At 38.9% G+C, this 13,478-nt stretch overlaps 1 protein-coding gene and 12 non-coding genes across 13 annotated transcripts; 4 read left to right on the top strand and 9 right to left on the bottom strand.

Moving 5' to 3' along the window:
* Positions 1-3,453: 3,453 nt before the first annotated feature.
* trnam-cau lies at positions 3,454-3,525 on the bottom strand. Its single transcript has one exon. It is a non-coding gene; the product is annotated as a tRNA-Met (tRNA).
* A 586-nt stretch (positions 3,526-4,111) lies between these two features.
* On the bottom strand, positions 4,112-4,194 carry trnal-cag. The gene has a single exon. It is a non-coding gene; the product is annotated as a tRNA-Leu (tRNA).
* A 179-nt stretch (positions 4,195-4,373) lies between these two features.
* trnat-agu lies at positions 4,374-4,447 on the top strand. The gene has a single exon. It is a non-coding gene; the product is annotated as a tRNA-Thr (tRNA).
* Positions 4,448-4,724: 277 nt separating this feature from the next.
* Positions 4,725-4,796, bottom strand: trnam-cau. The gene has a single exon. It is a non-coding gene; the product is annotated as a tRNA-Met (tRNA).
* A 586-nt stretch (positions 4,797-5,382) lies between these two features.
* trnal-cag lies at positions 5,383-5,465 on the bottom strand. Its single transcript has one exon. It is a non-coding gene; the product is annotated as a tRNA-Leu (tRNA).
* A 179-nt stretch (positions 5,466-5,644) lies between these two features.
* trnat-agu lies at positions 5,645-5,718 on the top strand. Its single transcript has one exon. It is a non-coding gene; the product is annotated as a tRNA-Thr (tRNA).
* Positions 5,719-5,995: 277 nt separating this feature from the next.
* Positions 5,996-6,067, bottom strand: trnam-cau. The gene has a single exon. It is a non-coding gene; the product is annotated as a tRNA-Met (tRNA).
* A 586-nt stretch (positions 6,068-6,653) lies between these two features.
* On the bottom strand, positions 6,654-6,736 carry trnal-caa. Its single transcript has one exon. It is a non-coding gene; the product is annotated as a tRNA-Leu (tRNA).
* Positions 6,737-6,915: 179 nt separating this feature from the next.
* trnat-agu lies at positions 6,916-6,989 on the top strand. Its single transcript has one exon. It is a non-coding gene; the product is annotated as a tRNA-Thr (tRNA).
* A 277-nt stretch (positions 6,990-7,266) lies between these two features.
* trnam-cau lies at positions 7,267-7,338 on the bottom strand. The gene has a single exon. It is a non-coding gene; the product is annotated as a tRNA-Met (tRNA).
* A 574-nt stretch (positions 7,339-7,912) lies between these two features.
* Positions 7,913-7,995, bottom strand: trnal-cag. The gene has a single exon. It is a non-coding gene; the product is annotated as a tRNA-Leu (tRNA).
* Positions 7,996-8,174: 179 nt separating this feature from the next.
* trnat-agu lies at positions 8,175-8,248 on the top strand. The gene has a single exon. It is a non-coding gene; the product is annotated as a tRNA-Thr (tRNA).
* Positions 8,249-9,919: 1,671 nt separating this feature from the next.
* LOC117479913 lies at positions 9,920-12,358 on the bottom strand. The gene is made up of 4 exons (XM_034127030.1): positions 12,160-12,358; positions 11,666-11,833; positions 11,338-11,433; positions 9,920-10,514 (listed from the first exon to the last, which is right to left on the bottom strand). The coding sequence occupies exons 1-4, from the start codon at positions 12,286-12,288 to the stop codon at positions 10,200-10,202; spliced, it is 708 nt and encodes a 235-aa protein (XP_033982921.1). The 5' UTR covers positions 12,289-12,358; the 3' UTR covers positions 9,920-10,199.
* Between the last annotated feature and the right edge of the window lie 1,120 nt (positions 12,359-13,478).

The raw sequence follows: 13,478 nt of genomic DNA, 5'->3' as shown, positions 1-13,478 counted from the left end.
ACATTCAACACATTCATGTTTGGCTCTGCGGGTGCTCCTAACTTAGTGTATTTTGGCGACATATTGCTTAAGTAGTTGGATATAGTTATTAAATGTATCCAAGATGAATCACTAATCTTCTGAATAGTACCTTCGCTCCTGATAGAAAATATCCTATGTCATCCGAACTTAACTTCAATACCTGGGATTTTTTTTTTTTTTTTTTTTTTAAAGATTAATAAAGTAAAAATAAAAATATGCAAAAAAGTTTTTTAATTTTTTTTTTTTTTCTTTTTTTTTTTTTTTTTCTTTTTTAATTTTTTAATTTTTTAATTATTATTATTTTTTTTTTAACCTTGTACAGTGGCTTGGCTTTGAAATATGCAAATAGAAATCTCGTAAAAATCTAGCTTTACTGTGTATAGTGTATTCCAAAGTGCATGAAATTATGCTAATGTCATAAACTATGTTTTTACTTCAATTGTGTGGTGTTTAGGTATTCTACAGTCTAGGTTGAAAGACTTATGTAAGGTTTCTTATCTTAATATCAGGAACCACCTGTGATTCTATCTATGTGTGATGAAGTACGTGTTCATCTATAATACTTGAAAGTAAACCTTAGCATAATTATAATCAATTGGTGTTGTATTTATACGTTTGTCCTTTTACCCCCATTTCTTGTGCAACAATTCTGTACAACCAGCAGAGTGTGCTGTTGTAATTTTTCAGCTTTTTTCCACCCTTTTTTAGCTCTTCTAAAAACGGACTTCTTTTTAACAAGAAGCTTATTTTCTTAATAACTACCTTTGATATGGGAAAGAAATTGACTTTATGATTAAACAGTCAAACTTAAACCAGCGAATACACTTGCAATCACAATGTTTAGGATTAATGGACAAAGCATAAAAACAGCCATCAGCACACACACTTTTTAGGATTAATCGACAAAGCATAAAACAGCCAAACCACATCGCACAGTATAAGCATAAGCAGGTAAAACTCCTTTGCAAGGACTAATATTTCAAAAATCAGATTTGAGCTTTTTAGAAAATACAATAATCTTTTTCTTCAAAAACCAAACTCCAACGGTATAGATAACCTGATTCAGCAAAATAGAATATCTAATTCCAACTTTGACTCAAGAAGAATGATTTTTTCTACACACTATGGAGGTCATGAATATTGAATTAGCCTCATGTGAGTGACACTGAATGGATTTCAAAAAGACAACAACTGGTCCTCTGAATTAGCATTTCACAGAATGGCGACTGCCATGTCATTGTTTGTCAACATGAGGTCAAAACAAGATGGCAACTGATTTCAAATGCTGACCTGCAGAACAAAGAGTTTTTTGCAAGAAGAATGGCTGTCTCTGATGCGTTGAAATCCTGGAGGTGTTGATCTCAACAAGGAGACCTCATTCCAGGCTAAACTTCAGAGCAGTATAACAGCACGACACTCTCAATATGCTATACAATTTAAACAAGTTAATACAAAATAGTTAGAGACCATCAAAACTATTTAGCCTATGGTCGTCTGGGCAACTCTCACGCTATTATGCGACCAAATGGGAAGCCAGTCAAACACTATTAAAAGAATATCGTCTATCTAACGCACGAATGCCGCATTTCTTTCCGTAATGCACACGCAATGATTAAAGAGTATACTTCAGACTTCCACAGACTCTTATCACCAATTAAACAAGAGACCATCTCACTTATTTGGGACAATGAAACAAGACGATTCCATCTGATCTTGAGACTAAAAACGAGACGATGCCATCAACTCTCTTTAACAAGAAGATTCCATCTTTAACTTGCTAATAACGAGAAAAGATACCATCTATTTCTCTGTCAAGAAGATACCATCTGTCTTGAGAATATACAAAACGACAAGAGTCCATCTATAAGTCGTCAAACACAATATAATAAGTAGTTGGATATAGTCCTTAAATGTATCAAAGATGAATCACTAATCTACTGAATAGTACCTTCGCTCCTGATAACAAATATCCTATGTCATCCGAACTTAACTTCAATATCTGGGATTTTTTTTTTTTAATTTTTTTAATTTTTTTTAAAGATTATATAAATACCGGCTTAAAAGCACATTAATATATCCGGCTTGGAAAACACACACATTATAATCATGCAGTTGGTTTAAAAAAACATGCAGTTGGTTAATGAATCAAAGAAAGGAAAATAGACTCACCCTGCTTGCTCTAAAACAACGCCACGTGGTTTGGTTTAAATTTATATTTAACATTAAATTAACAGCTGTTCTCAGGATGTCCTGCTCGCCGCAAAACACACAAATCTAAATGGTTCTATATAAGCTATTGAAGAATTTGATATAACTGGCTTCTCCTTACCGTTCGCATATGGGCCCTTTGTGTGTCTTTTGGTTCGCCAAAATCTCCGTCGAAACTAGCGGTTTCTCTCCCAGTGTCGAGATCACACGTCGGGGTCACCAAATGTTGATAATTTGTGATCTTCTCGCTCCCAGGAAAGAAACTTAAAATAACGAGACTAATGGAGTCTCTGAAAAGGTTCAAATGGGTAGTTTAATTAAGTAACGTGGTTAAAGAACAAGCATGGTGAATGGAGAGACAAAGCCGGTGTTGTCTTGAGGGAGGCTGCAGCGAAGGGAAGAGCCTGAGTTATCTTTCGTCCTGCCTTTTTATCCACGTCTCGTTGTCCCCCGCTGTGCAAATAGTGGGTGGCCCCCTACTCATTTGCCGGTTCGATATCGCGAGAGCACAGATGATTTCGACATTGATATTCTCTGCCTACTTCCTTAAGCATTTTCTCCTCATTATCTCTGTCATGACTTTCTATTTAATACCTTATAAACAGCTGTAATACTTAGTTTAGAAGTCCTAGTGGTTCCGCTCCGGCACAGTTCTTATTTTACGGAAATTCCCTCTGACGTCATAGCTTCTCACGTATCTGTAAACACTACGATCAACTAGACCTTCATTTAATATTCAGCAGTAATAATATCTTAACGTCTATCGATGTAGTGTTAAAGTCCGTACGTTTGTGTGTAACACTCCAAGTCATTTTCACTTTACATTCAGAAAACGCAACATTAGTCACAAGCTAACCGGAATAAAGGATTTTTTCAGAATAAAAGCTTGGCATTGATTTCCTGAGAACTTCCGGGCTTTTCCACAATAAAACAGCTTTAAACTGACGATATGTTTTAGACTGAATTATGCTGTTTAACATTGATTTTAATTTCTAACAGGTTCCAGATACCCTAAGGAGTTAATTGAAACCAAAAAGTTGTCAAGCCTTGGTATTGCAACAATGTTTGCAAAAGCTTCTTGCGACACAATATAGTGTCCACTTTGGCACTAAAGAGTTAAGCAATTTCACATTTTCGATAATGGATGCTTAGTCTTGTGAACGTGTTTCCTTCTGAATAAGGATGGAAAGGACAAGGACCCTACTGACCCAAAGCTTTTACAATTAGCAGAGGATGGTTTCGATCCATCGACCTCTGGGTTATGGGCCCAGCACGCTTCCGCTGCGCCACTCTGCTCACCTCTTTGAATCCAACGCTGTCAAAAATGTGGATGACGGATTGTTTGAACATTTGGAACCTGGGAGAACCGACATTTCAGCAGCTTACATGTTGGATTTTGGAACCAGGATAGCTAACAGGTGTGTTTTAACCATGTGCTGTACGTGTCATGTTAGTGTGTTAGCAACTGAAAAAAACTGTAATCATTGAAAAAGATGACTTTTTTTCACAATATTAACAATATTATGTTACTGTTCCAAACCCAGGTTATTTGTGTTGTGTTGCTTTACTCGATATGACTATTTTTCGACTGTTGCCGGGCAGAATAGAGGTGAAAAAAAATGAACTGGTTTGGGCTAAATAAAAACAAAGTCCGCATATACTTGTTTTTCTCGGTCTATTTAGAGTCACCTTGTAGATCCTTGTAGGTTTTTCTGTGTCTTTTTTTTGTAGTAACCAAGTCAGCAGCAGCATTTAGCATTTAGCATTTAACCAATACAGCTCTTGCAACACTGGATTTGGTCATGGGCTGTCTTGTAACAATATGCTTACATTTCTTTCCCAAGATCATGTCTCACTGAATGTTACAGTGAAAAACACCATTTGTCAGAAGTGGAATTCGAACCCACGCCTCCAGAGGAGACTGCGACCTGAACGCAGCGCCTTAGACCGCTCGGCCATCCTGACTGAAAAAGACAATTCTACAGTACATTTTGCCTGAAAAATAAAACTCAGAAATGTTCATTAATTAACTGACCCATTAATGAACAGCCCCTCGCACTTCCCCGGGTTGTTTTACCTCCTTCCACAGGTAAAGCAAACTGGAATATCCCCTACTTTGATTCAAAAGAAGAGCTATTTAAAAGGGTGCTGTGGCTTAGTTGGTTAAAGTGCCTGTCTAGTAAACAGGAGATCCTAGGTTCAAATCCCAGCAGTGCCTTATTGTAGCACAGACATACTCTCTCTTTGGCCTACTTGAATAAGTCATAAAGGTTCCAGATACCCTAAGGAGTTAATTGAAACCAAAAAGTTGTCAAGCCTTGGTATTGCAACAATGTTTGCAAAAGCTTCTTGCGACACAATATAGTGTCCACTTTGGCACTAAAGAGTTAAGCAATTTCACATTTTCGATAATGGATGCTTAGTCTTGTGAACGTGTTTCCTTCTGAATAAGGATGGAAAGGACAAGGACCCTACTGACCCAAAGCTTTTACAATTAGCAGAGGATGGTTTCGATCCATCGACCTCTGGGTTATGGGCCCAGCACGCTTCCGCTGCGCCACTCTGCTCACCTCTTTGAATCCAACGCTGTCAAAAATGTGGATGACGGATTGTTTGAACATTTGGAACCTGGGAGAACCAACATTTCAGCAGCTTACATGTTGGATTTTGGAACCAGGATAGCTAACAGGTGTGTTTTAACCATGTGCTGTACGTGTCATGTTAGTGTGTTAGCAACTGAAAAAAACTGTAATCATTGAAAAAGATGACTTTTTTTCACAATATTAACAATATTATGTTACTGTTCCAAACCCAGGTTATTTGTGTTGTGTTGCTTTACTCGATATGACTATTTTTCGACTGTTGCCGGGCAGAATAGAGGTGAAAAAAAATGAACTGGTTTGGGCTAAATAAAAACAAAGTCCGCATATACTTGTTTTTCTCGGTCTATTTAGAGTCACCTTGTAGATCCTTGTAGGTTTTTCTGTGTCTTTTTTTTGTAGTAACCAAGTCAGCAGCAGCATTTAGCATTTAGCATTTAACCAATACAGCTCTTGCAACACTGGATTTGGTCATGGGCTGTCTTGTAACAATATGCTTACATTTCTTTCCCAAGATCATGTCTCACTGAATGTTACAGTGAAAAACACCATTTGTCAGAAGTGGAATTCGAACCCACGCCTCCAGAGGAGACTGCGACCTGAACGCAGCGCCTTAGACCGCTCGGCCATCCTGACTGAAAAAGACAATTCTACAGTACATTTTGCCTGAAAAATAAAACTCAGAAATGTTCATTAATTAACTGACCCATTAATGAACAGCCCCTCGCACTTCCCCGGGTTGTTTTACCTCCTTCCACAGGTAAAGCAAACTGGAATATCCCCTACTTTGATTCAAAAGAAGAGCTATTTAAAAGGGTGCTGTGGCTTAGTTGGTTAAAGTGCCTGTCTAGTAAACAGGAGATCCTAGGTTCAAATCCCAGCAGTGCCTTATTGTAGCACAGACATACTCTCTCTTTGGCCTACTTGAATAAGTCATAAAGGTTCCAGATACCCTAAGGAGTTAATTGAAACCAAAAAGTTGTCAAGCCTTGGTATTGCAACAATGTTTGCAAAAGCTTCTTGCGACACAATATAGTGTCCACTTTGGCACTAAAGAGTTAAGCAATTTAACATTTTCGATAATGGATGCTTAGTCTTGTGAACGTGTTTCCTTCTGAATAAGGATGGAAAGGACAAGGACCCTACTGACCCAAAGCTTTTACAATTAGCAGAGGATGGTTTCGATCCATCGACCTCTGGGTTATGGGCCCAGCACGCTTCCGCTGCGCCACTCTGCTCACCTCTTTGAATCCAACGCTGTCAAAAATGTGGATGACGGATTGTTTGAACATTTGGAACCTGGGAGAACCAACATTTCAGCAGCTTACATGTTGGATTTTGGAACCAGGATAGCTAACAGGTGTGTTTTAACCATGTGCTGTACGTGTCATGTTAGTGTGTTAGCAACTGAAAAAAACTGTAATCATTGAAAAAGATGACTTTTTTTCACAATATTAACAATATTATGTTACTGTTCCAAACCCAGGTTATTTGTGTTGTGTTGCTTTACTCGATATGACTATTTTTCGACTGTTGCCGGGCAGAATAGAGGTGAAAAAAAATGAACTGGTTTGGGCTAAATAAAAACAAAGTCCGCATATACTTGTTTTTCTCGGTCTATTTAGAGTCACCTTGTAGATCCTTGTAGGTTTTTCTGTGTCTTTTTTTTGTAGTAACCAAGTCAGCAGCAGCATTTAGCATTTAGCATTTAACCAATACAGCTCTTGCAACACTGGATTTGGTCATGGGCTGTCTTGTAACAATATGCTTACATTTCTTTCCCAAGATCATGTCTCACTGAATGTTACAGTGAAAAACACCATTTGTCAGAAGTGGAATTCGAACCCACGCCTCCAGAGGAGACTGCGACTTGAATGCAGCGCCTTAGACCGCTCGGCCATCCTGACTGAAAAAGACAATTCTACAGTACATTTTGCCTGAAAAATAAAACTCAGAAATGTTCATTAATTAACTGACCCATTAATGAACAGCCCCTCGCACTTCCCCGGGTTGTTTTACCTCCTTCCACAGGTAAAGCAAACTGGAATATCCCCTACTTTGATTCAAAAGAAGAGCTATTTAAAAGGGTGCTGTGGCTTAGTTGGTTAAAGTGCCTGTCTAGTAAACAGGAGATCCTAGGTTCAAATCCCAGCAGTGCCTTATTGTAGCACAGACATGCTCTCTCTTTGGCCTACTTGAATAAGTCATAAAGGTTCCAGATACCCTAAGGAGTTAATTGAAACCAAAAAGTTGTCAAGCCTCGGTATTGCAACAATGTTTGCAAAAGCTTCTTGCGACACAATATAGTGTCCACTTTGGCACTAAAGAGTTAAGCAATTTAACATTTTCGATAATGGATGCTTAGTCTTGTGAACGTGTTTCCTTCTGAATAAGGATGGAAAGGACAAGGACCCTACTAACCCAAAGCTTTTACAATTAGCAGAGGATGGTTTCGATCCATCGACCTCTGGGTTATGGGCCCAGCACGCTTCCGCTGCGCCACTCTGCTCACCTCTTTGAATCCAACGCTGTCAAAAATGTGGATGACGGATTGTTTGAACATTTGGAACCTGGGAGAACCGACATTTCAGCAGCTTACATGTTGGATTTTGGAACCAGGATAAGTAACAGGTGTGTTTTAACCATGTGCTGTACGTGTCATTTTAGTGTGTTAGCAACTGAAAAAAACTGTAATCATTGAAAAAGATAACTTTTTTTCACAATATTAACAATATTATGTTACTGTTCCAAACCCAGGTTATTTGTGTTGTGTTGCTTTACTCGATATGACTATTTTTTCGACTGTTGCCGGGCAGAATAGAGGTGAAAAAAAAATGAACTGGTTTGGGCTAAATAAAAACAAAGTCCGCATATACTTGTTTTTCTCGGTCTATTTAGAGTCACCTTGTCGATCCTTGAAGGTTTTTCTGTGTCTTTTTTTTGTAGTAACCAAGTCAGCAGCAGCATTTAACCAATACAGCTCTTGCAACACTGGATTTGGTCATGGGCTGTCTTGTAACAATATGCTTACATTTCTTTCCCAAGATCATGTCTCACTGAATGTCACAGTGAAAAACACCATTTGTCAGAAGTGGGATTCGAACCCACGCCTCCAGAGGAGACTGCGACCTGAACGCAGCGCCTTAGACAGCTCGGCCATCCTGACTGAAAAAGACAATTCTCCAGTACATTTTGCCTGAAAAATAAAACTCAGAAATGTTCATTAATTAACTGACCCATTAATGAACAGCCCCTCGCACTTCCCCGGGTTGTTTTACCTCCTTCCACAGGTAAAGCAAACTGGAATATCCCCTACTTTGATTCAAAAGAAGAGCTATTTAAAAGGGTGCTGTGGCTTAGTTGGTTAAAGTGCCTGTCTAGTAAACAGGAGATCCTGGGTTCAAATCCCAGCAGTGCCTTATTGTAGCACAGATATGCTCTCTCTTTGGCCTACTTGAATAAGTCATAAAGGTTCCAGATACCCAAAGGAGTTAATTGAAACCAAAAAGTTGTCAAGCCTCGGTATTGCAATAATGTTTGCAAAAGCTTCTTGCGACACAATATAGTGTCCACTTTGGCACTAAAGAGTTAAGCAATTTAACATTTTTGATAATGGATGCTTAGTCTTGTGAACGTGTTTCCTTCTGAATAAGGATGGAAAGGTCAAGGAGCCTACTGACCCAATGCTTTTACAATTAGCAGAGGATGGTTTCGATCCATCGACCTCTGGGTTATGGGCCCAGCACACTTCCGCTGCGCCACTCTGCTCACCTCTTTGAATCCAACGCTGTCAAAAATGTGGATGACGGATTGTTTGAACATTTGGAACCTGGGAGAACCGACATTTCAGCAGCTTACATGTTGGATTTTGGAACCAGGATAGCTAACAGGTGTGTTTTAACCATGTGCTGTACGTGTCATTTTAGTGTGTTAGCAACTGAAAAAAACTGTAATCATTGAAAAAGATGACTTTTTTTCACAATATTAACAATATTATGTTACTGTTCCAAACCCAGGTTATTTGTGTTGTGTTGCTTTACTTGATATGACTATTTTTCGACTGTTGCCGGGCAGAATAGAGGTGAAAAAAAATGAACTGGTTTGGGCTAAATAAAAACAAAGTCCGCATATACTTGTTTTTTCATAAAGGTTCCAGATACCCAAAGGTGTTAATTGAAACCAAAAAGTTGTCAAGACTCGGTATTGCAATAATGTTTGCAAAAGCTTCTTGCGACACAATATAGTGTCCACTTTGGCACTAAAGAGTTAAGCAATTTAACATTTTCGATAATGGATGCTTAGTCTTGTGAACGTGTTTCCTTCTGAATAAGGATGGAAAGGACAAGGACCCTACTGACCCAAAGCTTTTACAATTACACTGTAAGCCCCAATAAGTAAACTTAACTCCAAAAAATTAGGGCAACTGATTGCCTTTAGTATTTTAAGTTAATGAACTCAAAATTTACAATTTTCAAGAACTTAAATGATTGGATTAAATGCTATATGTACCTATTGATTACAGTCAATTTAAAAATGGCTTATTAAGTCAACTCAAATATATTCAGGTACTGTGACTTAAACATTTGAATTCACCTCTACTAATGGATTAAGTTACCAGAACTTAAAAAAACAAGTACTCAAACAGTCTTTTTTGGGTAAACAGAACTCAATATTTATTATTAATTCAACTTTAATATGTTCAGGTACCGTGACTTAAACATTTGAATGCACCTCTACTAATGGATTAAGTTACCAGAACTTTAAAAAAAAGTACTCAAAGTCTTTTTTTTTGGGTTAACAGACCTCAATATTTATTATTTCAACCAAACCAAACACATTGACTTAGTCAACTCAAAATCACATAACTTAAAACTTAAAAACATTGAGGCAACTGATTGCCTAAATTAAATCGAGTGCGACTAACTTGAACAGCTTTAGTAAATGTCTTATTTTCTAGCCCTCCTATTTAACATGCTGTCCTGTTAACATTTACAAGACAGTAAAATAAGTAATCATAAAAAAAAATAAAAAAAATGCAAAGGCAATTGTACTTCTGGCACATTTTGGTTAAAACCTGAATAGGGCAACAGGGCAACAACTTCAAATCACAATGACAGTCTGAACCCTTTAACTGTAAAACTCTAAAATGTAAATGAATTACATTAACAAGTATCAAATCTTCACCTGGATGAGTTAAAGTGCAGCAACAACAACAAACAAACGCATAAACACACATTCACATTATTAATGCCGGTTTATCAGAAATAGCAACTTTTTTAAGGCATTTTTTTTTTTAGAAGGAAATCACTTTGAAGTAGAGGGAAAATGCCTTAAAATGCCGCACTCCACACCTGTTTTTCAGATGGATTTCTACACATGCATCATCAAGTCATTCTTGAGGGTCTGCAACTTGGGCGACAATTTACGATCTTCCAGACCAAGTAAAATCTTCTGAGTGAACTCGAAAGTGTTTGTCAGTCCTTTGGGATAGCTGAGGTGTAGTGCATAAATTAGTCCAAACATTACCAGGAATGCATCTGCAAGTCTGGGGAGGCTGACCACAATGTCATTTTCGATGACGACAGAGATGGTCACAGGCTGATATTGCACTTGACTTGTGCCATTGTCACTGATGACAGTAAGGAGGGCCACTGCAACACCTCCAAGCTCTGGTTCGGACTCTTCCTAAATTAATGAAAGAGAGATAATAATCACAAACTGGGTGTTGGTCATGCATTACATTACATTACATTACATGTTACTTGTTATATGTCAGATTCCTCCGCGTACCACCAGTGGTACAGGTTGAGAACCACTGGCTTAAGGGATTAGACTGTTTTAATTTCTTAAACAAATGGCCGGAACCAGATACTAAAGCTGCATTACATTACATTACATTACATGTTACTTGTTAGACGCTTTTATCCAAAGCGACTTACATACTCAATACTGTGGGCAATCCCCACAGGAGCAATTTGGGGTGAAGTGTCTTGCCCAGGGACACAACGACATGCTGACTGCAGTGGGGTTTGAACCTGTGCTCCCTTGATCCGAACACCAATGCTCTATCCACTGCGCCACAGGCAAATCTTGATTTTCTGTGTGGCAATATCTTTTGACTGCAACTCTTGGAGATATGTTTTCTAAGTTGTTCATATTTTAGTTAGAACTATGTTTTAGAGAGTTGTTTTGTCAACAGACTACACATTTAAAGGTGAAAAACAGGTGTTCTACACCAAATAATCAGACGAGCGACCAGTGAACCCAAGTGCCAGGAGATAAAACATATCCAATAAATGTTTTACTTAACTTCAGTATCGCTTCAAACTAAAAAACAGATTCAGTTCATTTGTATTTGGGTGAAGGAAAACAGACCAAAACCTCTGCAAATCACACAAACTATATGGATGGATAGACAGAACCAGGATAAGTGCCAACAAATATTTGTATTTTAATGAACTCTTCACTTAATATAGAGTGGTACTGTTAATTAATTAAGGAGACTCACTGTGCAGGTTCGGAAAAATCCAGAGGTGTCCTCTTGCAGATACACAGGAAGGGCATGGATAACGGTGGTACGCCTGGTGTTGATGTCATGTAATTCCTATAACGATAAAAATATAAGCGTACAAACTGTTGAGTTTACTGAACAAACCTGTCAATCCAACAATCCAATCAGAACATATATCCACAGATAACCTGTTCACATCTTTAATGCAATCAGACCAATAGCAAAAACAAAGTGGGCTAATTGTAAAATTCAAAAGATATTTTTTTAATCTGTCGACTATCAACGTTAGATGTTCAACCTTTGAATTGTAAAATAATCTCTTTACCTGTTCAGCGTGGATTTTGAAAATTTCAGCCAAAGCCTCAGCTGTCTTCCCAGTTTTGGACGCCTTCTGTCTAAATATGACCATCAGTCGAGGAAGATGGCGGTCAAAAGCAGCGTAGAACGTGTTCGGCAGATTCTGGTTGGTAATCCGTTGGAACTCTGCATACACCTATTTAAAAAACAGAGCAGTAGGACAATACAGCAATGTCAATTAGTCAGTTCAAAATAAATCAAACTAGGTTAAAGTGGTATCCTCCTTACAAATGTAATAGATCCTCCAAGTTTGACCAGTCAGTTCCTTCCCTGTGGCAAGAACAAGAACTTCAGCTGGACTGTTCTTTTCCTTGCATTACATTACACCACAGGGAAGGAGCTGGAACTTTGAAGATCTATTACACTCCTATATACAGCAAATAGCCACTATAAGAGTCACAGAATGTGCCATATGTTATCAATAAAGAAGAAAACAGGAAAAAGAGAGCTAATCCATATTACCTCAGACTCCATTTTGAGAGCAGGCCAGAGGTCCATGAGCTCGTTCACTGGCGGGCACGTCCTCACTATGGTCTGTCGCCGCAGTGCAAATGTGGTCTGCATCATCTTTTTAATGAGGGGTAGGTCCATCTCAGTCTTCCTCAACAATTGTCTGCCTGAAGTGCTCAAGACTTGAGGGATCCTCTCCTTGGGGAAGGTTGGGTAGAAAGTTGACTTTGGCTCGCTTGGGTCTTTTAATGTTGGATAAATGAAAAATATTCACAGTTAATACATTTAGTTTATTATTTATCGAGTATGATAGATTATTTCTTTCTTTCAGAAAGAGAAAGAGAGAGAGAGAGAGAGAGAAAGAGAGAGAGAGAGAGAGAGAGAGGTTTGTCTCCTTCAGACTAAAGCTGAACAAATCCTATATTTAAAATGTAATGTAAGCTACTGCCTAATAACTTCTTAAACATCCATTGAGATATTGTTAGTATGGTAAATGAATTCATGGACAAGAAATGGACAAGCGTTAGTAGTATTACATATCCCGCTTCAATCTCATTAGTATGCATAAAAAAGTGACAGGTCACACCTTCTAAGTCCCGCCCCCTAATTATGTTAATGACCCCCCTTTGATATGCTAATGAGCCCCTTTGTTCGAGGTGTTATCGCGTACAGGTGTTACATCCTCCCCGGTAGCCCCCACCCCCCTCAGCCCACCCCCCCCTCTCCCTCACATACAGGTGCTACATCCTCTCAGGTAGCCCCCACCCTTCTCAGCCCCCACCCTTCTCAGCCCCCACCCCGCTCAGCCCCCACCCTCTCAACCCACCCCTCCTCCCCCTTACAGCAGGTTTCACATCCGCCCTCCCAGCCCCCACCCCTCTCAGCCCCCACCTCCCGCAACCCACCCCCCTCCTCATCCCCCTCCTGTCCGGTCAGCAGGGCCGTTACAGTTTAAATCTTACGGACAAAATTAGATATGATTCGATATTAAACAAACTAATTATAGTAGATTAATTAACTATTCAAACGTGTACAGTAATTTACAATAACACGGGAATAATAAAACGGGGGCGCTCTCCCTCCTCTCATGACAACACGCCAGTATCATGCAGCTCGCGGGTCCAATAATGAGGGACTCGACAGTAAAACTAAAACATATCTATAACTAGTTTAAGTAGTTTGAGAGGTAATTAAAATAGCTACGTGTGATATCTACGAGTGTGTTTTGTTCCGCTCAACGCATGCAGAGATGCATGTCGAATAGTCCGCAGCACCGGTTCTCCCGTCAGCAACAGCACAGGGTCTCTCCCGTCACGTTACTAGCGTTTATG

The sequence above is a fragment of the Trematomus bernacchii genome, unplaced genomic scaffold (genome assembly GCF_902827165.1).
Source record: "Trematomus bernacchii unplaced genomic scaffold, fTreBer1.1, whole genome shotgun sequence".
NCBI lineage: Eukaryota > Metazoa > Chordata > Actinopteri > Perciformes > Nototheniidae > Trematomus > Trematomus bernacchii.
Note: the sequence above shows the minus strand (reverse complement) of the source record. Positions and strands in the feature narration are given on the sequence as shown.

What these genes read in the sequence shown, in the direction of transcription:
- LOC117479913 (XM_034127030.1), bottom strand. Translation starts at nt 12,288, where the DNA reads ATGGACCTACCCCTCATTAAAAAGATGATGCAGACCACATTTGCACTG. An exon ending in TCAAAATCCACGCTGAACAG is followed by an intron (nt 11,434 to 11,665) that starts GTAAAGAGATTA and finishes TTATCGTTATAG; the next exon opens with GAATTACATGACATCAACAC. An exon ending in GATTTTTCCGAACCTGCACA is followed by an intron (nt 10,515 to 11,337) that starts GTGAGTCTCCTT and finishes TCATTAATTTAG; the next exon opens with GAAGAGTCCGAACCAGAGCT.